Raw genomic sequence first — 23,698 nt, 5'->3', positions numbered from 1 at the left:
AATTAACAGCAAGGACAGCAGTAAATATTAAACCTCCAAATAAGATTAAATTGAAATTAACCCTCAGAAGTAGTGCTATCTTTATTTCTAGAAGCCGGTCTATCATGGTCCACAGGGTAATATCCCTGCTCTGATTCATTAAAGGACTCATGATCCCAAATTTCTCTTCCTACCTCCAATCCTCCAAGACAACAAGCGACAACCGGAGCTGCCGGCCTCTCTGCCCACACGCTGGCTGAGCAGAAAGGCAGCGACATCCCCCTGCAAACGCTTCTTTCTGCTTTTAGCCCCCCACAAAAATCTCAGCAAGTGCCCTCACTCTTCACGACCGAAGATGAAACCGCGGCAAAACACGGGAGCGCTTCCCCTGCCACCCCAACGGGCTCATTGCAGGCAAAGCGCACCGATACAGCAAATGGTCCTGCAACACCTAGAGCGCCGTGGGCTGAAGGTGCGTTTTGTCCAAGTGGCTGCGTTAGGCAGGCAGTGCCAGCGCCCACCGTCCTGCCCTCAGGACTCACCAAGCGCCTTGGTTCGGCTTTAGGGGAACACCCGGCTCCGCCGCACCTGCTCGCCTTTCGTTATTGACCAGGCTGGAAAGCCCTGATGGAAATGCAAGGCAAGCTCGGCACACGGGCTCGGCTTCTGGTCGTGGCGAGCAGACACGACTGGAACACAAACCCGAATCCCTCGCGCGGTTCAGTAATTAAACAGCAGATAGATTGGGCTTAGGGCACTTAAATTCAGCAAGAAAAGGACTTTTCGCACCCATGCAACTGAAAACTCACATAAAACTTGTAATGTTAAGCCCCGACTTTAGACTCACACACAAACATCAGGTTTAAAAGCCTCCTTTCCAACATGCTGTGTTTTTACAAGCCATTTCTACCCGAGCGAATCTAACAGGTAATTACAGGTTTGACCTCCCTCAATTGCACAAATATGCCTTTTGAAACAATGCGGATAAATATTTGCCCAATACAAGAAGACAACTGGGAGAGGAACCATTCCAGTTTATCAACTTCGTGATGCATGTTGATACAAGCTTTATTCTCTATTTCAGGAACGAGATAACGCTTCCGAAGTTCATCTAGCCAAATATTTTTCATAGATCTGCCATGGACCACCCTAAACAGCAACGGCGGGTCCCACCCAGACAGGAGCCGCGAGACAGCGGGCGAACCTCAACCCTGGCTCTCCAAACGCTGCCCAAGCACCGGCGAGGTGTGAGATGGAAACGTGGCGAGGGACAGATTGCTGCCGCTGCCATCACGGCGAGGCGTGGGGTTCGTGTTGTGAATCATCCCCGTCCTTACCCCTTCGGAAATGGCTCGTTGGGGAGGGAATGATGGAACTATGGAGGTCCAAAGGAGCTGAAAGCAAAATGTGAGGATCCTCCCGAAGCGGGCGGCAGAGAGAGCTCAGAACCAGCCCACAACAAGGCGCAGAACGCAAGATGGGACGGTGGCAAACTGGCAGCCCAAGAATGGGTCCCCAAAACCAAGCGCTGCTTAAGCATCCCGCTGACTCACGCGAGCTGCGGGACAATGCCATGGCGATTGTTTACGGAGTCAAGGTCGTTTCGTATAATTAAAGGAAATGTCAAGAGATGAGATAACACCAACAGTTCAGAAGGTAGAAGCCAATCCAACCTCATGAGAAGCTGTTTCTCCCAGAGTTGCTCACCCTCTTGCAGATGTCACCCTACACGTATCCCCAGAATCCTCATTTCACGTAATCTCACCTCACCCTCTCGCTCCTGTGTTTGCAGAGCGCCAGCAGTGACCTTGTTTGGGACCAACAGCACCAAACCAGCAACCAAAACCCCTTCCTGAGACTATCGAATAACGCTCCATCTACTCGTGCATAGGGCTGGAGACAGCCTGAGCTCTGCTGCCAAGAGGGAACGTGCTCCAGCTTAAACAGGAGTGCTTCTGCCAGTGAGGGGTTTGCGCACCGCAGACCCCCGGCTGGGTTTGGAGCAGCCAGCCCGAATGCCAACCGCTCCACGAGGGCGAGCTGCTCAAGTATTTGCTTACCTTCTCAGACAAAACTCGCAGCGTGAGTTCTGGCACGCGACTATTTCAAGCATGTAAGAGAACAACCTCACAGCCAGCGCGGGAGGTTTGTGTGAGCAGCAGTCCCACCTTCGCTGGCGATGGGATAACTCCCAAGGCAGCGGGATTCACTGTGCAAACCTCGCATCTCCGTTAAACACCTCGAGATACGGGCTCGGATCAAAGAATCAAAGAGTCCAGCGCAGCCATGAAGATGCTGAAGGGAGTGCAGCATCTCCTGTGTGAGGAAAGGCTGAGGGAGCTGGGGCTCTGGAGCTGGAGGAGACTGAGGGGGGGACTCATTCATGGGGATCAATATGGAAAGGGGCAGTGTCAGGAGGATGGAGCCAGGCTCTTCTGGGTGACAACCAGTGACAGGACAAGGGGCAATGGGTGCAAACTGGAACACAGGAGGTTCCACTGAAAGATGAGAAGAAGCTTGTTGGGGGTGAGGGTGTCAGAGCCTGGCCCAGGCTGCCCAGGGAGGTTGTGGAGTCTCCTTCTGTGCAGACATTCAAACCCGCCTGGACCCCTTCCTGTGGAACCTCAGCTGGGTGTTCCTGCTCCATGGGGGATTGCACTGGATGAGCTTTCCAGGGCCCTTCAACCCCTGACATTGTGAATCCCCCGGCAGAGATGATCCACAGAGCTCCAGAGCATCCCATGGCTCCATGAAGTTACAACTCACACTTCCCAGCGTTGCTGGTGGGGGAGAAAGATTTGACAGGCAAATATCAGAGCAAACTCCCCACCATGGCAACCAAAGAGCTCCCACCTCGAGATCCAGCAGCACCAAAACTCTGGTTCCCAGCTTGCAGGAAGAATGAGCAAAAACTCTCTTTAGGTGGTCCAAAGGAAGCCGTGGTGAAAAGCAGGTCCAGTGGGATTAACTGGCCAGGGGCCTGGGCCTTTGTCCCACGCTGTTCAAAGCTGCTCCACAGCTCCAGGGAACATTCCCCAAGCAGCAGTTCCAGCGGGGATACATCAGAGCCAGCATTCCAACCGGTGTACAAGATTCAGGGTGTGTAAACAGAAACGTTAAACCACTTCTCCATGCACTTCAGGTGTGAAATGGGGACTTTGCTCTTGTGCTGGATTCCCATCTAAACAACCTTGCAGAAGGCGCTGGCTCCCTCACTGCAAGAACATCATCCCAGGGGCCTGAAATTACCCATCTAAACCCATTACCTGATCAACAGCGGGACGAGCTGGCCCCCGGGCACCCAAACTGAACCCAGCTGGTCCCAAACATCAAGTGGCCCCTTGGCTCCCCCAGCCCACGTGCTCTCCCCACAGCCCAGACACGAGGCAGCAGCAACCGCCGTTCTCCCCTTGGTCAAGGGAGTAGGAAAGAATCAAACGTCACCAAAAAATCCTGCGGTTCTTACCAAGAGTCAGATTAGCCTTAAAAATACCCCAAACTATCTACAAAAACAACGCTTGCAAACAAAAGGCCAACTGGCACTTTGATGGAACTTTCCCATATTTATGGAAATTTCTGGTTTGGTACAAAGATCTGCTCGCTTAGGGGGTGTTGTAGAAATCACTGCTTTCCTGATGCTGAAAGGAGGAGGCCTGTTCATTGTTCATTGAGCCTCAGAGTAGAGAAGAAGGTTTCCCCTGACTTTGAAACTCCAGTTGTAATTCTCTCCAGGGTGTAGGTTCCACCTCTCACACCACACACACCACTCTCATCTCTGCCCGTAGCCGCAGGACTGTAAATGGCTGTGTTTTGCCCCAATACAACTGTTCTGGTTTTGTTAAAAACAAGTTTCTCTTGTAGTGAATTTCCCTGTCAGCGAAAGCTCCATATCAGCTGCATTTTCCTGGAGAACCAGATCCATGTTTTGGTGAACACAGCAATGGGATGTGAGGTTATTGATCAGCATGGATGGACATCTCGTGAGAGAGGCAACGAGAAACTGGTGACCAAAAACTGACCAAGTGTGTATAACATCCCATTCACGTGAATACTTCATAGAAAAGTGGGAGATCACGAGGATCTCGTCCCTTTTCCCTACGGTGACATTAGGAGAGGACCTTGCGAGTCGTCCCTGCGAGCTGAGGCCAGTGACAGACTGAATCCAGCTCCGGTTGCAGCAGAGTCCAGTCCAGGACTTCGGGTGCCTGCTCTGCAGTTGCCGGGACTTTCAAGATTGGTTTTGCATATTTTGTATTATTTTCTCTATTTTATCAGTAGCATTAGTAAAACATTTTTAATTTCCCACTCTCTTCTCTCTGTCCTCCTTTCCCTCCCGATCGCCTGTGCTGAGTGGGAAGGGGAGAGAGGAAGGGGCACAAAGTGGGAAGCAGGGAGAGGAGGTTAACAATACATCTGCCAGGGTTTATTGTCACCCTGCAATCTAAACCCTCGACAGCAACCAAGGACGGGACCTGACCCGGCAGAGACGACGCTGCTGTTCCAGCTCCTGACAAACCCTGCGCCAAAGCCGTGGAACCTGGAGCTCTGCGGGTCCAACGGAAAAGCGCCCGTGTCTGTAGCGAACGAGCGGCCGAACACGCGTTAGGGCTCTTCTCTCTCCTCCCTACACGACCATCTCGGTTCTTGTGTTCTTGGTCAGTTCTTGTGCTTCCTGACATTGGTTACCTTGCAATTTGTGAGATTGCTTAAAAATAAAGATGATAACCCTTTAAAAAACCCCACTAGTTCCATTTGTTTAGAACAACGGCTACAGGCTATCGACACAAAAATCAGCCTTCCAAACCAGGCCTGATTACACCCCGCAAACGCGATGGGAACAATCTCCGGCACAGGAACTCGCTCAGCAGTGGGCTCCCCGTGCCAGGAAGGCGTGACGAAGGGAAGTCTCCTTTTGTCCTCGTTCTTCAGTTCTTTCCCTAGACGTTTATTTCGGGATCTTGGAGTGAACGGCTTCATAAGGCAACGGGGTGCTGGTTATCAAACCGTTAAAACACAAAAATCCAGCACTACTAGATAATAGTGCCCCAGATACCACCTCCCAAAATTAACCCCAGGAGCACTGTTCAATGCTTCATCCTGAAGAGGAAAATAAGAAAAAGCCTGGAACCCATAGGGAGTGCCGAGGGTGCCAGACTGACTGGTATAATCCCATTACAGAGTTATCCAGAACAAGGAGTTTGCTCAAAATTTGAGAGATAACAGGATTAACTTCATGTTCAACATCGGTTCAGCCTAATGACTGCAGAATCACCCCTCAGGCTCTAATGTCACCGATTCAACAGGGGAATCCCATCAACCCCCGCCCCCCCCAGCTTTGAAAGCCTGTTCATTAGCGTCAGCATCTTAAGTTAATTACTTTGAGAGATTTTCCTTTCCTCCCCAAAGCAAAATGTAACTTAACCCCTACAACACACAACCCTTGAGCAGAACAAGCTGCCTTCCCCCTGGAAGGGGCCATGTTTACCTTCCTCATCACCACTAACATCTCCAAGATTTAATGTTAAGATCACAGGGCCGGGCAGGGGGAAAGCGGCAGTTTATTCAACATTTTGGTTGAATTTCAACAAACAGCATCACAGGGGCTGGTTATAGCCCCCTCGATGACGAAGGGTCAGCCTTGCGTCTGCCTGACCTGGCCTCCCTGAGATGGGAGAGGGCGCTGAGACCTCTGAGAGCAGAGCCACCAGCAGATGGGTCCAGCGAGGATCACCCCCAGTGTCCAGGAGCGATTCTGCTTGCCAGCCCATGACTCACGGCTCGCCCCGGACACGAGTCCCTTCCGCAGCCCCGCTGGGGAGGGAGAGGGAAAACACACAGCAAACAGCACCCGGAGCCTGCGGGAGAGCTGCGGAGAACCACAGGAACCGGGCTGCGTATTTCTATGGGATTTTTATATGGAGCACAGCAAGTTATTACACTCCACTTTTTCAAGTGCAAGGGGTGGCTTTTGTTTGGGTGCAGCTGGGCCACCCTGACTATTTTGCCCCTAACCTGATGCAACTGCAGCACAACAGCAGGGGCTGCAGGCACACAACAGAATCACAGAATCACTTCGGTTGGAAAAGACCTTTAATATAACCGAGTCCAACCGTTCCCCACCCCAGCACTGCCCCATGTCCTGAGAACCTCATGTCCGTCTGTCCAGCCCTCCAGGGATGGTGACTCCAGCACTGCCCTGGGCAGCCTGTTCCAATGCCCCACAGCCCTTTGGGGAAGAAATTGTTCCCACATCCAACCTCAACCTCCCCTGGCGCAACTTGAGGCCGTTTCCTCTGCTCCTGGCGCTTGTTCCTGGGGAGCAGAGCCCGACCCCCCTGGCTCCAAGCTCCTTTCAGGCAGTTCAGAGATCAGAAGGTCTCCCCTCAGCTCCTGTTCTCCAGCTGAACCCCCAGGTCCCTCAGCCGCTCCATCACACTTGTGCTCCAGCCCCTCACCAGCTCCGTTCCCTTCTCCCAGCTTGCTCCGGCACCTCAAGGGCTTCTTGGTGTGAGGGGCCCAGAACTGCCCCCGGGGTTGAGGTTCGGTCCCCCGGTGCCCAGCACAGGGTCGCTCCGGCTCTGGGGGTTCAGCCCGGCCCGGCTCAGGGTCCCCCCCGTCCCCCCCCCCGTCCCAGTCCCGCCACCCGCCCGCCCCCTGGCGGCCGCAGCGCAGCACCGCGCCCGTCCGCCCATCCCGGGGGGTCTGCGGGGCCCGGGCCAAAACCACCGAACACACCGCACCGGGGGGCTCAGACCCGGCCCCGGGAGGGGAATTCACAGCTCTCAGCACCATTTTGTCCTCTTTACGTGACTTCAGCGCAATTTGCTTCTATTTCCACCTCTAGATTTCTCCGGTGACCTCCGAGTCGGGAGCAGCAATCCCCCATACACCCATACCCCATACATAGAGGGGAATCCTGGCTGAAATGGGAAATACTGACAAAAGGACCGAGCCGCTGTGAGGAAACCGTCCAGCTGATCTACACCAACATCCAGCTTCACCCCACAGCCTTCGACAAGCTCAGCAGGCACCAGCATCCCCTGCGGTCCTGAATCTCCGAAACAGGCTAAACGCACCTACAAGTGGAATTCAGTAACGCCTACATATATTATTTCTCACGTACAAGGGAATATAAATTTATCACAGCCCAGCTAGTAAGTCCTTCCAAAATCCTAAAATCTGTGCTTCACAAAGCAGGACAAAGCCAGGTTGGGCCGAAGAGCAACGCTCTTCCTGACCAAGCCGTGGTTATCGCTTGTCCCATCCCAGCTGGATCACAGCCTGTAGAAAAGCCACACCAGTCCTACGCGTTCTTGTTGCGCTCAAGAGTTTTAGGGGACAAAAGACACCTTAAGAAAGGAGAGCCAGGCTCCTTTTCACGCCAAATGAGAAAGAAACGGATCAAACGGTGACGTGGGCAGCGACAACGCGTTCACTCGGCTTTGTTCAGGCACCGGATCGGGTAACGCGGTTTACGGCTCCCAGGGCAGCGACGTGAACGGGAACATTCAGTGTTTTGTTTCTATAAAAGCCATTCAGCCCAGACACATTGCTGCGTGCACCAAGGAAAGCAGTAATAACAGTAAAATATCACTTCATTCCTACTAAACCTGCGTACCCCTGGTTCCAGGCCGGCTCCTCTTCCACCCCCAGCCCCAGTAAAATCAGCCACTAAAATCCTTTGACGGAATTTACAGGCGTTCCAGAGAGCAAGGGGAATTTAACGTCCAACAAGTTGAAAAGGAGAAACTCGGGAAATCTGCCCCTTCTGCTCCGTGTCCTACCTACTGCACCACACTAACCCCGGCCCCAATTACCCGCAGCACTGATTATGTGTCCTACAAGGTCTTATCTCTTAGCACAAGGAATAAGAGTGTTCAGTTCAACCACGAAGCACTTGGGCAGACAGGACATTTCCCACCCAACATCAACCTTTGCCGTCCCATTCCCAGCACACCCACAGCTTAGCCGCGAAACCACAAAACCAGCAAAATTCCCCTCCGCTCTCCTCCAGGTAGAGCTATGGAGAGAAACCGCACGGCTGTTTGCCACAAAACGGCTTGAAAAGCCGCTGGAAACGGGGGGCTGCGGAATTACAAGGTCTCTGGCAGGTCGGCAAATAAATCTCTGTAAAGCACTTGGCTTGTAGGCCAGGGGGGAAGGGAGCAGGAGTTCAGACACCAGTGCAAATCACAGAGGGCTGGTTCTCAGTGGAATTATTGGGTATTTATTTTCCGGAATGCCACACCGACCGGTATCTGGACAGCAGGGCCGAATCACTTGCAAATACAGCAGGCAGGACCCCCTCGCTGCCCCGAGCACCCCGGCAGCGCTCAGCACGTTAATGACGTTCAGAACCACAACGCCCATCGTAAACTTAAGAACAAAAGGTTGTCAGAATAATGTCCCTGCGAACTGAGGCCAGTGACAGACTGAATCCAGCTCCGGTTGCTGCAGAGTTCAGTCCAGGACTTTGGGTGCCTGCTCTGCAGTTGCCGGGACTTTCAAGATTGGTTTTGTATATTTTGTATTATTTTCTCTATTTTATCAGTAGCATTAGTAAAACATTTTAATTTTCCAACTCTCTTCTCTCTGTCCTCCTTTCCCTCCCGATCGCCTGTGCTGAGTGGGAAGGGGGAGAGGGTGTTAACAACACATCTGCCAGGGTTTATTGTCACCCCGCAATCGAACCTCGACAGTCACGGGAAGGCGATCCCAGCAGCACCAAGCCGAAGAACCCTGAACGGGGCTGCTGGCCTTTCCTCAAACCTCTTCAGCAAGCAGATCCGCTCCAGAGCCACGAGGCGGGAACCCACCATCTCAGCTTCAAACCAACAACCTACACGCAAAACATTTTCCATCCTTCCACTGCAGCTTTCACTGCTGCTAAACACAAAAGGCTTCATAAACAACGGAACAGCGAGAAGAAAGTCACCTGGCAGATGCTTTTGAAGCAGTAAGCTGGCTTTCCTGAGCAGGTTTTGTTTTCTCCTAACAGATCTGTGCATCTGTAGTTCTCTGCCCTCTTCTACTTGTACATCTGTTTTGTGTAGATGAGTTTCTTAGTTCAGAGGCGGACTTGGCAGTGTTGGCTTGGTCTCGATCTTAGAGCTCTTTTCCAATTAAAATGATCTATGACTCTATGGTTCTACATGGTGCCTGCCTGGGGGAGATGCTGAGCTTGGTAAGGAGCGTGAGAGGGACCCACACACGTTCCACGCAGCAGCCATATGAAAACAGTTATTTTCAGATCCCACAGCAGCAGATTGATGGAAACCAGTGATTAAAGCACCTTTGGGACAACTCATGGTCGTCACAGCTTCACCGTTGTGTGCACCTCCCTCCCGAGCATCGCTCTTTCAAAAGGCAGCGATGCCAGAAGCTGCTCGGCCAATCCAGCCCTGGAACAGCTTGGTGATGTCTCGATCTCAGAATCCCTTCCAGACTGCAGGGCTGCGAGGATGTGGGCAGTGAGGGATGTGAACTACAAGGCATTGCCTCTGCAGACACGCTTTGACCCAGAAGCGGTCTAGAACACCCATTACCCATGCACACACGATGATCATCCACTCGCTTCCACGTTGGTTTTGAAGCTCTGAGCACCTGAGGGTATTGCTCTCATTTTCAGGGCCGCCAACGGGAATCGCGACCTGCCCGGAACAGGCAGCAGAGCTGGTGCCATAAGAAGCAGGTCCTCACATTTTAGCCATTTTCCCTACTCAGACTACATTAGGAGTCTCATTCTCCAATAGCAGCAGATTCATATCGCACCGATTTCCTTATGGGGCAAGTGGCCCAGAAGTCAGCAGAGATGCTAAAACCAATGACTTCTTTGTTTGCACGAAGGTGAAGGAATCAAAGAGTATTTCCTATTTTGAGCAGGAAAAGAATTGGAAAAAAATGTAGCACAGCAGGAGATAGAGGGGATGAAAGTCAAAGGGGCAGAAAGTCAGCCTCGAATTCAGAAATAACCACAGACGATTCCTCAAGCACCGATAAACTTCGTAATTCAAGTGCTAGTCTGAAACACCCCAGCGTTGTGCATGCTAAAGCTACACCAGTAACATCCCAAAATGTGTCACAGTTGTCCCACAGAGCCTGAGACCTTTCGGGCAAACTACCCAAAGGTTCATATCCCAATACCTGCAGAGGGCTGGTTTTATTTAAGCTCTCACAGCCTTACCGTCAGATGAAACGCTACCTAAGACAACCCTGTGACCAAGAAAAGGGTCCAGACTAGCTCAGTATCACACTAGGACGTGTGAGCGCTCTTTGGGAGGGGTCTGGGCAGGGGGCGAAACAGCAGAAACAAGCTCTGAAAATAGAGTGTGATCTTCAGCCACACGGCAGGAACCATCGGAAGAGGAGAAAGGTGTCGCAGCGACACCTCAACACATCGCCCACGTACATGGGACCTTGGACAAACTTGTGCATGTTTAGATTCCATGTATCGCGCTCACTAAGCTCCGTCCTCCCGCTGGCGACCCGGGGGCTGCACAACCTCGCACTGAGGGACAATCCATCGCCACCACCCCCAGCTCCTGGCGGGACCCGCGGGTCCCACCGCTTCCAAACGTGTTCCATCTCCAGCAGGACTCACCGCGCGAGCCGGGAGCCGGGGCCTCGGGCTGATGACCCACACGAGCTGCTGTGACTCGAGCGGTTTGCGCATTCATTAGGTCAATGCCAGTCAAGCAAGCACAGCCTATAGCAGAGTAACTTGGTTTTGCTGAAGTCCAGCATCAGAGTGAAAAACGAAGCCACCCGATGCTGCCCTACCTACAACACGCGCACGTCCAGATTACCGCGGAGAGACGACACGTGGTAAATTATCGGCGCTTGCTCAGGGCCGCGTCCCAAGGCTTGCAGGAAGTTTCTCTATATTCTTCTCCATGCAACCCAGCGTAGGGTTGAGAGCAAGTTTTAAGTTGCATACCTGTGTTAAAACAACCGTGTAGAGACAAGCTCTGAAACTTCGCTGCAGCTGCCTGGAGACCGTGCTCCCACCGGTCCTCAGGGATGAGCGTGAATTAAAATCTGAAGACAACAGCAAATTTCACTTTTAATTAGCCAGGCAGGCAGCCAAGGAGGGCTCCCCGCCCCCACGGCCAGCGAGGCCCGACAGCCGAAAGGATTGGGGCGCCACGGTGCGGTCCCGGCGGCCATCCGAAGCGCACCGACCGCGAACACGCGCCAGTGCGGTTAAAACAAAGCCAGCCATGCAGCGTTGTGAATGCAGTTAATACACAACCAGTTAAGGACAGCGGTGCGGCAAAGAGCACCAGGCTCTGGGGAACAAAGGGCGCTGAGCTCAGCTCCGCTCCTGCCCGCAGCTCCGCCTTACCTCGTCTGCAGCCCGGAACAACCCCGCGGTCCTGAGCTTAGCAGCGCCTGGAGAATGAGCGTCCTTAAAAGCAAAGTCATTTTAAGGAAATCATAATAAAAGACCCATCTGCTTATTGTGTCTTTAATACGGGGCACTTAGCTCCCAGCACAAGAAAGGTAACAGGTAAAGCTTCACAACCAGCTGTGTGGGGTGTCTGTGCGTGCAAAGATCAAGTACAGAGCCTCAGCTTGCACAGCTGCATTGAAAGGGGAGGTCATTTTCCTTAAATTGGCAAAATGCAAGCAGAACATACGGCCTTTCACACCCCAGGCCACCAAATGAGGAGTCAAAGCTCTCGGTCACCTCAACAGGCTCCAACCCCACAGACCGACCCCCAAAACTGAGCTCAGCTGCCTGTAAAAAGGGACAAAAAGCCTTGCGGTATGAACGCAGCTGGCAGGCCCGGCAGAGGCCGAGTCCTGGCGAACACGCAGAGCTCAGTGCTGCTCAAAGCCGCCCATGGATGCAGGCTGGACAGACGAAATCTCGCGCTGCTGCTGTCTGTGCCTTGTCCTGGAGCCGTCACCTCCGCAGCCGCCGCTGCACCACGGCTGCTCGCTTCACCTGCCCTCCCCTCCCAGAGCCAGCATTTGGGATTAGTTTGCCACGAGCAACCACCACGAATTAACCGTGCACCTTACAGGGTGACAATGAGAGGGCACCGCAGCAATTCTTGCCGCCAGTGTTATCGGCGTGACGTGGTTCTGTGCACCTACACTTGGCTCGTAGCTGTTCCAGTTGGGCCACCGGGCTTTGCAAACCCGGCCTCCAGCAGACAAGCCTGGTTCGCGTGCCACGCCAAGCACGCCACGCTGCTGCCAAATATTCTCGAGTTTTGAGGCTGGCATCACCTGGCTGCGTAGGAATAATCTAGAAATAACACTCATGGGTACAGAGCTGCACTTCATTGCAAGTTAGAAGTCACCAACTGCAACATCGTGGTCCTCGACATGAGGTCAATGGGCTTCATGGGGACTCATTTCAACGAGAGGGGAAAAAATGGCTATTTAGCTGTTTTCTTCCATAGCCATCTTAGGGAAACAGATGGAGAAAAACATTGAAGGCAATCTCTGCGTCAAAAATCTACCAGTTTTAGCTGCAACCATATCCTAACCACAATGAGTTTGCTTGCCTCGGGGCAAGCAGCACACGGTGCCTAAAGCAAGAGCTTTAAAGCCAAATTTTGTTTAATTAAACAAATAATCCTACATCTTCTGTAAGACAGAGCAGCCTCGAGAAATAAATACAGAAAGATGTCAGGAGCTACTGTGAGCTGATCCTTCTTTACAGCCTTGCTCAAATCACACACCAGCTCAACTCCTACCTAGCAGGAAAGGGATTTTATCTGTTCTCAAGAGCTTGGGATATCCAGTAGACTCTCATTCCCAGGTTTCACAGGCTGCAGACTTAAAAAGATCTTCCAGAGGTCCAACGCAGCTTTAATGAGACCTGGTCCACACCACCAGTGCAGTCCGGCTGCAACCAATGCACCTGCCCAACCAGCTCATTTTCTACCCAGTTACATCGAAGACACAAAGTTCAAAGTAATAAGGTTGTTTATAAAGGTTAATCAAGGAGGAAATCAGCAGTCCACAATGTAAGGTATCTAAGAGCATACTCACCGGTGTTCTCTTCCATTCCTCTTGCACACGAGCTTTCCGAGCAATTCCTACAAAAACAGGAAACAAAATTGACACACGAAATTCCAAGTGTGACCAAACCCGGCTTTAGTTTCACTTCTATATCAGCTCCGCTCAGTCTACACAGAACTAGGAGGGACCTAGAGCAGAAATCCTGCCCCAGCAAAGCAGGAACGTGGGGGATCTTCACTCCTCTCTGGAGACACCCCGGCCTACGATCACACACACAAAAAGGGAAACAAAACTGAGGTGCAATAGTGTTTGTTCCCCGGGAAAACATCCCACATGTGCCTCTTCAAGAGGACACGTAAAAGGGAACGGTTAATGCTTATCTAGCAAAGGCAGAAGAGCACGTGCTCGGGAAGTATTTGAGATGTCACACGACATCGAGACAGCTCTGAACGTACTGGGGAAAGCAGACAAAAGGAGGAATTGGGATTTTAGCAGCAAAGCGGCTTTTCTCTGGAGAAACTTCTGAAACGAGCTGCAAGAGGAACTCAGTTTGGGGAAATCAGGAGACGTCTCGATTCTGATCTATAACGCAGCATGGTAAAAACACACCCGGCCTTCTAGAAACAGAGAGAGGTTGCCGTTCAAACTAAGACAACCACGATAGGAAACAACAGGCACAACACATTGGGAAAGAGCTACAAAATCAGCTCATCCCCAGCGCTGTGAACGCAAACCCAGCTTTTAAGCCTAGCCCATGTCAGCCCAACCCTTCGCCGCTGAGCCCCGGGAGCTCAGCCCCTGCCCTCCCACGGCAAAGCACGGTTCGGTGGCTGTAAGGGACCGGCACGGGATGCGCTGGCCACGCAGCACGTGCTGGGCACAACCCCAGCGCACCGGCGCCGAACCCGGCCCAAGGAGCCAGCGCCAGCAGCGCTTTTAGGCTTCGCTTTGCTGAACCGCGTGGGCGAAACGCTTCCTTTGATCAGACAAGCACGCTGCAGGCTGCTTCCCTCCGTTAGAGCTCAAACAGCACCGCGGCAATGTTCTTAGCTGGGGAACACCTCGACAGAGCCGCTACACTCTCAGAGCATCACTGGTAATCACGTTTAAACAAAGAGAAGCGCTACCCGTGCAGACTCCCGGGCAGCGCAAGAACATCAGATCTTGGTTTCAGAGGCAGATCGCCACGGGGTTCCTTGGGAAACACCTTCACAATCCCTCCAGCTTAGTCCATTAACACTGACAATCCGGCTTTGGCGCGTGTTTTGGATGTGCAATTTGGTACATCCAGGCGATGTGTCTGTTCTGAGGGCAGCATTTGTAAAAACTAGAGTGAATGCTCCTCACTGAAAGCAGAAGAGCCACAATGATTTTTATAAACATCACTATCAAGTCAGCATCTCACCCAAAGCCCAGTTACAGCATCTTTGCTGCACAGGGGCTTTGCAGGCAAGCTCTCCCGTCCTGCCCCTTCAGCAACCCCTTCTGGGGAGGGAAAGTAGAAGAAAACAAAGTCAGACACATCAAAACCTCCTTGAACCTCAGCACGGGTGACAGCCACCCTCCCGCTCCCAGAGACCACTCTAATTCGCCTTTCAAGGGCATTCCCGCACGGGCTGTGCTGAGCTTTGCATATTCCAAGGGGCACATTTGTGCCTGGAATGCTAATTGGGGCATTCGGACGCTGGCTGGATGCACCAAGGACACCTGTCATGGCCCGGCCGAGGGGTCCTGAGCTAAACGCTCCGTCCGCAGCTAATGGAACCAGCATCAGAGACACATCGAAAGCAAAGAGACAAAGCGATGCCAGGGTAGGGCAGGGGGGCAAAGGCAGGACTGCCGGCATTGCCATGGTGCCAAAGCGCACGTCTCCACCTCCGCTGAGACACAGGCACCTTCCCACCGGAGCGATGGGTTACGCGGTGCGGATCCTGCTGCCAGCACGAGCCAGGACTGGCTGACTGGAGGCTGCTTGAGGTAACCTGCCCTGCAGAACAGAAAATCACTTTGATCCCCTGCTGGCTGAGCTTCCCAGGTACGTAAGCCTGAGAAAACGTGGGGTTTGCATTTCCTTTAGCATGACACACGCACCGCTCCTCTGAATATTCATGTCCTCAACACATTCCCTGGCCCTGACGCTGTGTGAAATTCCCATTAGCGGCACAGCTCCTTTCACCGCCCGGGATCCCGGCCTCGCAGCCCCGTGCTGGTGCTCAGCACTGCAGCCGATCCACAGCCTTCGTCTGCCCCGCTAGTTCAAACACTTCACCTTGGTTTTTTCCAGCTCTTCGTACCAATCTAAGAATATATTCCTGTTCCACTGACCCCTCTCTGAACTCTCAGCAGCAAGGTGATGGTTTTTTCCAGCCAGGCAGCTAACCCACACACAATAGAAAACGACAGCCCTGCAGCCACGCTGTAGTATTTTCTGTGCTGGTTTTTACCGTTTCTCCAGTGTCACCGCGCTCTCTGCTGAAGTGACAAGGTCAGCTGTCCCAGGGTGTGTGCTCAGCTCTGTTGCACCCCCTTGGGATGCGGTCCCGGGGAAACACAAACCCAGCCAAGCCCTGAGTCCGGGTGCACCCAGCACAGCCCGGGCAGGGGGGGATTGTCCTGCTCCGCTCTCCTCACCTGGAGCATTCACTGTGTGCGGGGCTGCGACACAGGAGAAAACCAAGAGATGAAGATGAGTGTCCAGAAGAGGCTACAACTGGTGAAGGTTTGGAGATGAAGCCGGATGAGGAGCGGCTGAGTCCCTGGGTTTGCTCAGCTGGAGCAGAGCAGACTGGGGGCAGAGCTCATGGGCTGCAGGTTCCTCAGCAGGAGCAGGAGGGGCAGGGTTGAGCTCTGCTCTGTGACAGTGACAGAGCCCAGGGAACGGCAGAAGATGTGCCGGGGGGGTCAGTGGGACATGAGGAAAAGGTTCTTCACCCAGAGGTGCTGGACACTGAACAGGCTCCCAGGGAGGTGTCACGGCCCAACCTGACAGTGCTCAAGAAGAGAGTGGACACCGTCCTCAGACACACGGGGTGAGCTGTGGGGTGTCCTGTGCAGGGACAGCAGTTGGACTCCATGATCCTGTGGGTCCTCCCAGCTCAGAGCACTGTGATTCCAGACCTCCTCCCATGCCTTCCCCCCTCTCCCTGCCCAGCACCGATCCAGTCGCCCGGGCACAACCAGAGCTGACCCCACTGCAAACTAAACTTCCAGAGGAGCACACGGTGCGTGGGGAAGGACAAGACCCTGCCAGCCCCAGACACCACAAAGCTGCACACTGAGCTGCCACTGGTTTTTTCCAGACTCCATCAATCCACATAGGTCAGTTTTACCCACTTTCTGGTCTCATTTTCAGCAACACATCCCCATACTGAACATTATATTTTCAGCTCCCCTCCCCAGCAAAGCTCATCAGCCAAACCCCTGTCCTCACGAGCATTTCTGATCCATCATGAGCATTTCCAAGCCAGCACTGCACATCTCCAGCAACACCCAACAGCTTCAAAAGACCATGGGATGCTTCCAAAAGTCCAACTCAAAACCGAGCCAACGTTGCTCGTTTTTCCCAACTAAACTAGCGAACTGACAGCTCTTCCAAACACAAGTGGACCTCACTTCTCCGCAGCGCCTGCTAACGGGTTTGCCTCCGGCGTGGAGAGCCAGTTCCCATGCAGGCTCAGCTCTAAATCACCACTCCAGAGAGCGATGTGACAGCAGCCGGGCAGCTACTCCAGGGTTTTACTGTAATGAGACACAAAACCGGAGGCTGTATCGGGGAAAAAAAAGCATGTGGGGGAGAGAAAGGGTGTTCTTAAAGTCTTGAACTGCACCCATCAGCTGGAGGGAGAGGGAAGCGTTAAAACACCCCCAGTAGCCTGAGGATCGAAGTCCTGCATTAATACAGACCATTAGTGATATAGCCGTGAAATGAAACCAAACCGTACAACCTCCTAGAATCTATTTTATTTTGACCCAACACGGCGCCAGTAACAGTCAGTAAACAAGTATAATGCTATAATTCATTATGTTTGTTCAGTCCTTTGCTTTACGCTGCTTTAAAAACGGTGTTGGTGCAGCAGCACCTTGAAGGCCAAACCCTGATGACAGCTGGGCCAGCGAGGGATTGCCTGCGAGAATCGTGATTATAACAACAAACAGGCACAAGGAAAAGGCAGCCTGCTCGCTCAGCACATGGGTTATCCGGGGAGGTTGAGTCTTCATCCCCAGCTTGGTACATTTGCCTTGAAAGGTTGAACCAAACCCCAGGCAGTCAGCAATAGGACAAGGGGGCATGGGCTTCAACTCTGCCAGGACCCTTCTCAGGGCCTCAAACCCAGACACCGAGGTTTCCAAAGAGCAAAACCTTCCCAACCGCCCCACCAGATCTGCCCGTCCATCCCGTCTTAGAGATGCAATTAAAAATCAACATCAACACTTTATTCTCTCACCAATCAATGACTCATTGCGGGAAGGCAGGTGAGCGGATTTTCGCAAAGCTGAGATAACTCCCCCAACGCTCCGGGTGTGGGGAAGGCGAAAGCACCTCCATTTATCTGCCAGCCCTGAGATGAAGAGCACAGTAAACAACACTAAAATTCTGTTCTACAAAGCAGAATAACTCGGCAGCACGGAACAGCTCTCCCGGGGCAGCTTACGGCGCGGGTGCACCAACACCAGCTTAAACACCACCAGGGAAATTCTTAAAGCGCCTAAACAGATCAATCGCGCCAAAGACACCACTGTGAACCCCGAGACAAGGTGTGGGGGTGAAGTTAACCTGCTGTTGGGCCGGGTGGCGCAGAGGTGCATGAGCCCTTCTGCGGGTGCCAAAAAGCTTGGCTGTTCTTCTGGTTTCATCTGATAACACATCGACATCACCTAAAAATCTTGGTTTGCTCCTTCAGTTACCATGTCTGAACATCTTTTGCTACAAACGGCCACGCTGGTTTCCAAATCCTCCAAGCTGACCCACTTTGTCCTGTGCTGATCGCACCCAGAGCAGAGATAACTCCTGCGCATCCTGGAGGTAAATCAGGGTGTAACAACACAGATTAAACCGAGTTGTGCTCACAGCCTCATCTGGCAACACATTAATGAATGGGGTGCACGGATAATTGACAGCCCTGCAGTTTCTCCCTCTTCGCACTGGAACACAACTTGAATTTCTGCACTTGTTGGAGAGCAGTTGCCGTTGAGCAGAACGCAGCAGCTGCTTGGCACCAGGGCTTGAGGACGAAGCAGAAACAGCAAATAAATCTGAAACTAGCACAACAACTACAAACGCAATTGAACTAGAACCCTAGAAAAACTAGGTTTGAGAAATCCGAGTAGGGTAGATAGTGCAGCAAATTAAACCGGTGGCTTTTCATCATGGATTTAACATCTGATAACTGGCTCCTCATGCAAACGGCAAATATTTTCCAGCAGCGTGGTGGCTGCCTGTGGGTGGCACAGCGATATTACACTGCCGGAGAGGAGCTGCGAAGGGAAGGGAGCTGCGAGGTGCGGCAGGCGAGCGAGCGTTCCCATCGCTTGTGCCAAGTAAACCTTAAAACTGCCCATGGACACACCGTGCAGAACGCGGAGCCACTCCAGAGCCACCTTCGCCCGCGGCTCTGCCATGGAGCGGCACATTCAGCTCCGGACAAAGCCCTTTCTCTACCCGTGCCTCAGTTTCCCCCTCTTCAAGCCAGGATTAACTCACCCTGTAAAGCAATTCGAAACCAATTTAAAATTTGCGATACTATTTCCTACAAACTGCTGCCTCGCGTATGACTCCCCCCATAGCTCCTGGGCTCCTTACCCAGCTAACAAGCTAAACACAGCTATTTTTGTTCATATTTCTACTTGAAACAGATCATACAAACCCTCAAAAAGCCACTAGAGCCTCTCCCAGGTGTTTCAGTTAACTGAATGAGCCGTATTTACTAAAGTTTAAACAAAAAGCCAGCAACTGAAAGGACAGCATGGCGTGGTGACGAACAAAGGCAGCTCCCAGTGACAAACGCTATTTTTGCTGTGCTATCAGTACAGTAAACACTTTAATTCGCCTCCAGCCCTTTGGCAGCGGATCAAGCGCTCTGGGGGTGTGGATGCAGACGGGGAAAAATCCAACCTGCAGGATGAATACAAACCAGCTGCCCGGCTCCCTGTCCTTGACGCAGCTGAAGGGCTTTGCCACTACCAAAATCACCTTCCCGACTAAAGCAGAATGGCTGACTTGGTGTCCTGTCCTGTATCCAAATCAGCGTGGTCAGCAGGACAAGGGCAGTGATCCTGCCCCTGTGCTCTGCACTGGGGAGGCCACACCTGGAGTGTTGTGTTCAGTTCTGGGCCTCTCAGCTCAGGAAAGAGATTGAAGTGCTGGAGCGGGTCCAGAGAAGAGCAACAAGACTGGGGAAGGGACTTGAGCACAAGCCCTATGGGGAGAGGCTGAGGGAGCTGGGCTTGTTCAGTCTGGAGCAGAGGAGGCTTAGAGCTGAGCTCAGCACTCTCTAGAACGACCTGAAGGGCAGTTCTAGCCAGGGGGGATTGGGCTCTTCTCCCAGGCACTCAGCAATAGGACAAGGGGGCAGGGGCTTCAACTCTGCCAGGGGAAATTGAGGCTGGAGATGAGAAAGCAATTCTGTGCAGAGAGAGTGGTCAGCATTGGAATGGCTGCCCAGGGAGGTGCTGGGCTCACCGGCCCTGGAGGTTTGTAAACTGAGATTGGCCATGGCACTGAGTGCCATGATCTGGTGAACGGACTGGAGTTGGACCAAGGGTTGGACTTGGTGATCAATGTGGTCTTTTCCAACCCGGTTGATTCTGTGATTTCCATCGTGTCTTTCTGCACAACCGACTTTCGCACAATAGGAATTGTGCGGAATTCAGCGCAATTTGAATCCAGCAATTCAAACTCCTTTGCGATCAGCACGTACCTGCTCATCACAACCGTTTGTCCTCGTACCACACCCCGCAGGGAATCTCGATTCACTCAGAAACCCCTCTAACCGACCCCATCCATACGGAAGCACGGACACAACTGGAAACAGAGGATTACTGACTCCTGGGGGAGGAAATTGCAGCAGCCCGGAAGCATGGGACAGCTCGTCTGAAAACAAAATCCAATACTGCAAAGCAAGCAGAACCATTAGAGCAACGTCACGATACAAAGAAACGCACCTGCCAACTTGCACATAGTTAACTTCTTTTCCCCACCAATTTTACTATTATTTTCCACCCTTTCTGAATTTGTAGGGAGCGCCGAAGAATCTCACACCTGCTCCAAAAGGCTGAGCAGAGATAATGATCTCGTTCATTAATCTCAGCACTGATTGAGTGAAAAAGCTTCACCATTTCTGAGGAAGCAGAAGGACAAGAGCTGCTTTTCCAACCCAACGGGGCCTTCCCAAGACAAAGTGCATCTATTGAACAAATCCACGTTAACCCGACAAATGCTACTGAAAATGTGAACTCAGTGTTGCCCTGAAGCACAAGAATGAGCTTGTTTGGATGTACCAGCAACAAAAACCATCCCGGACCTACCATTAAGGCAGTGGTTGTGGGCTGCACATTGGGCTCTATATAATGTGTGTCTGCCTTGCACTAGAACACGCACCCAAAAGGCTCATAATAATAATAATAATGATAATACAGTTACTTATTTGCTTCTGGGGGAAAACACAAACCACCTTTGCCTTCAGTTTTGCGGTTTCCATTTTCGTCAAACTTTCAGTGAAAACAGAGCAGCGGAGCACACCACGGCAATGCCCCCGTAATCATGACTCGATAGACAATTTCATTTGCAACCACCATTTCCTCACCTAAATGAGGCCGCTTTTTGTCTCGCAGCCACTCGCAGAGCCAGTTTCTGTTTAAGAAGCGACGGGAATGACTTTGGCCGCTATTAAAGCACGGAAAGATGTCGGTAAGCTCACCTGAACCCTGAAGAGCCAGAGGGTGGATCTGCAGTCCTGCATATGGGTCCTTCCCCAGGAGCCCCGCACGTTCCCCTCCCCATCTCCTTCCCGGGTAAACCAACCGCAGGGAAGGCGCAATCTGATTACACCCTGTGCTTCCACCAGTTCCGGTACATAACACCGGCACCTCTAACTGGATTCCACACTGAAAGGCAACGCGACATCCTCACTCAAAGCGAGATATAGGAAACCTGCGCTGTTTAGGCACCTTTATCGACTTAGAGAGTCAACGCTCGTTAACTGGACACAGCTCAGATAGTTCCAATTAACTCTCTTTCTGAATGGCCGCTCTGGAATCACCTCACTGTACGCACAGGAGCCTTACGTTCAATCATTTGGTTCAGATTTTGCAGTTCGGGTAGTTTCTAATTCAGTCGTAGCCTTATTTTTTCCTTCACAGCCTCACCACAATAATTTCTAATTACTTCTAATTAAGATATCAAATTTCCTTAAAGAAATTGCCTCCCAGGCAATCTATTCTTCTTATGTTCCGCAGCTCCAGCTTGAATAAAAGGTGCCCCAGCCATAACCAGGAAAACGGAGACATTAATTCCCAGTACTGATCCGGCAAACTCCCGATAACGCGCACAGACAGCGAGGAATCCCACACAAAATAACCCAGGAAAGCCTCCGAACAAGAACATTTCCTTTTAAAACATAATCAATTTGTACTTCTCATTGCTGCGGTACAAAGTTTATGAAGCGGCAACACTGTTTGCAGGAGGGTCGTCCTCACTACAGCAATGTGAGCTTAACTCCAGCGCAAGTTGCGCCTTAACACTCGTCCGAAGGGGATGGATCAATATTATCGCCAATTCACGCGTGGCTGTTCATCTTTCAGGCCCACGGGAGGTTTTGCTCCAAACCTCAGGGAATACAATCTCAAAACAGGCAGCGGTGATCTCCTGAAGCTCCACCAAGAACGGCAAAGTTTCTTCCAACCCGCCCTCATTGCCGCTCTCACAGTTCTCCACTTCGAGATTACAATTTCCAGCCAGCACATTGAGCGGCATTAAAGAGCTCAGCAAACCATCACGGCCTCTTTCCGGCCACAAAAGGACCTTCCACCGTGACAATGGTTAGAAAAACAGGCGGCCCAGCGAGCAAATCTCACCTCACGCCGCCGAGCTGGTCCGGGCCAAGGACGCACAGCGCAAACTGCTTCTCCAACCACGCAAGATTAAACAACCGGAATCCGCTTCAGCCCAGCAGATCAGGGCACAGATACGATGACAGATACGATGCAGAAGGGCGAAGCATCACGAGAATCAAAATCCAATAAGGAGAAATAATAAAACCAACCTTAAAAAAGAGCATCTTGACCTGTAAGCTGTGACGTGAGCGCTGATCGACGCTGGGTTTCTGTTCTGCTCAACTGCTGCATCCTCAGATATCAGAGCAGGTTCGTTAACACGCTCCGTGATCCCCTGACCCCCCAGCAGAGCTGTCGACACATCACAAACTGCTGGTTTGCTCAGCAAACAGGAGCTTTCGAGAGGTGCCAGCGCAAGGAACGGTTACAAAAGTACCCCCCGCTTCCTCTGCCTCCACCAGCACTGCCAGCACTTCTTAAACACGGAGCTTTCTGGGCACGGACTTAACATCAGAGCAAGAAAATGGATGAAAAAGGAGTGAACTTGGAGGAGAATGCGATCGCTTTGAAATGTAACGTTGAAAAGGCATATTAAGAAAAAACGTTAACTCTAGCAGGACCTAAGGCCATGCTGAGCCATATAAACTGAAAATAAACAAAGAGCACTTTGCTCGGCTTTTAAGACTTCAAAGGGAGCTCTGAGCAAGCCCCAGGAATTCCAGACCTGCGTGTGTATCAGGAGCACAAGCTGACAGCATTTCTGGAAATGTAAAAATATGCTGAAATCACTGTGTCCTCACCTACAGCTGGACAACTTGCTCATTTTCAATGCAAGCTGACATCAGCCATGCGAAACACACCTTGGTTCAGTTCTTACAGAAGGTAGCAGGTGGTGAAATATTCCATTTTAAGGAAAATACAGATTCTTCAGCACGGCACATGCTTCCACGGAGATGTTGGTACCCAGAAGGAGATGGCACAACACAAACCCACTCCTTGCAAGGCTTAACCCTGTTAGATGTGTCCACAGAAAGCCCAACGCCCTCTCCATCCTGTCCCAGCACAACCTGCCCTTCCGAGGAGCAAACCCCACACGTGGCCCTGCCAGTCCTGTTCAACGCGTACACCACTTGGCGCACACACGTACACCACTTGGCGCACACACGTACACCGCGACTCGGCGCACACACGTACACCGCGACTCGGCGCACACACGTACACCGCGACTCGGCGCACACACGTACACCGCGACTCGGCGCACACACGTACACCGCGACTCGGCGCACACACGTACACCGCGACTCGGCGCACACACGGTCAACAGATCTGCCACATTCCTCCGCTGCACGACATGAGGAGCTCGGCTGGAGACACCAGGTTGGGTGGGAGCGTTGATCCGTTGGAGAGTGGGAAGGTTCTACAGAGGAATCTGGATCGATGGGCTGAGCCCAACTGTCTGAGGTTCATCAAGGCCAAGTGCCGGGTCCTGCACTTGGGTCACAACAACCCCATGGACGCTCCAGGCTGGGGAAGAGCAGCTGGAAAAGGAAAAGGACCTGGGGGTGTTGGTGCCAGCGGCTGAACATGAGCCAGCGTGTGCCCAGGTGGCCAAGAGGATCCCGGCTTGTGTCAGGAACAGTGTGGCCAGCAGGCCCAGAGAAGCGATTGTGCCACTGCACTCAGCACTGGG

The 23,698-nt window shown here is 52.2% G+C and overlaps 1 protein-coding gene across 7 annotated transcripts in view; it reads right to left on the bottom strand.

The window, feature by feature from the left end:
* The window catches only part of PHACTR4 (phosphatase and actin regulator 4), a 67,043-nt gene that overhangs the window by 31,342 nt on the left and 12,003 nt on the right, over window positions 1-23,698 (bottom strand). For 2 of the 7 annotated variants that reach the window (XM_065857293.2, XM_065857294.2), the window contains exons 2-3: window positions 12,988-13,034; window positions 11,324-11,386 (exon numbers count right to left, since the gene is read on the bottom strand). The exons of 1 other annotated variant lie outside the window; for it this stretch is intronic. Coding sequence is in view for 2 of the 6 variants with exons in the window: in XM_065857292.2 (XP_065713364.2) it covers window positions 12,988-13,034 (47 nt within the window). In the remaining 4 variants the exon portion in view is untranslated. Of the gene's footprint in view, window positions 1-10,915; window positions 11,017-11,323; window positions 11,387-12,987; window positions 13,035-23,698 lie in introns of those variants that run through there. 4 more of the 7 variants (XM_065857292.2, XM_065857290.2, XM_065857296.2 and 1 more) reach the window with 3 other exon arrangements.

The sequence above is a fragment of the Patagioenas fasciata genome, chromosome 25 (assembly GCF_037038585.1).
Source record: "Patagioenas fasciata isolate bPatFas1 chromosome 25, bPatFas1.hap1, whole genome shotgun sequence".
Taxonomy (NCBI): domain Eukaryota; kingdom Metazoa; phylum Chordata; class Aves; order Columbiformes; family Columbidae; genus Patagioenas; species Patagioenas fasciata.
The sequence above is the reverse complement of the archived record's forward strand: the minus strand, read 5'-3'. Positions and strand labels throughout refer to the sequence as shown.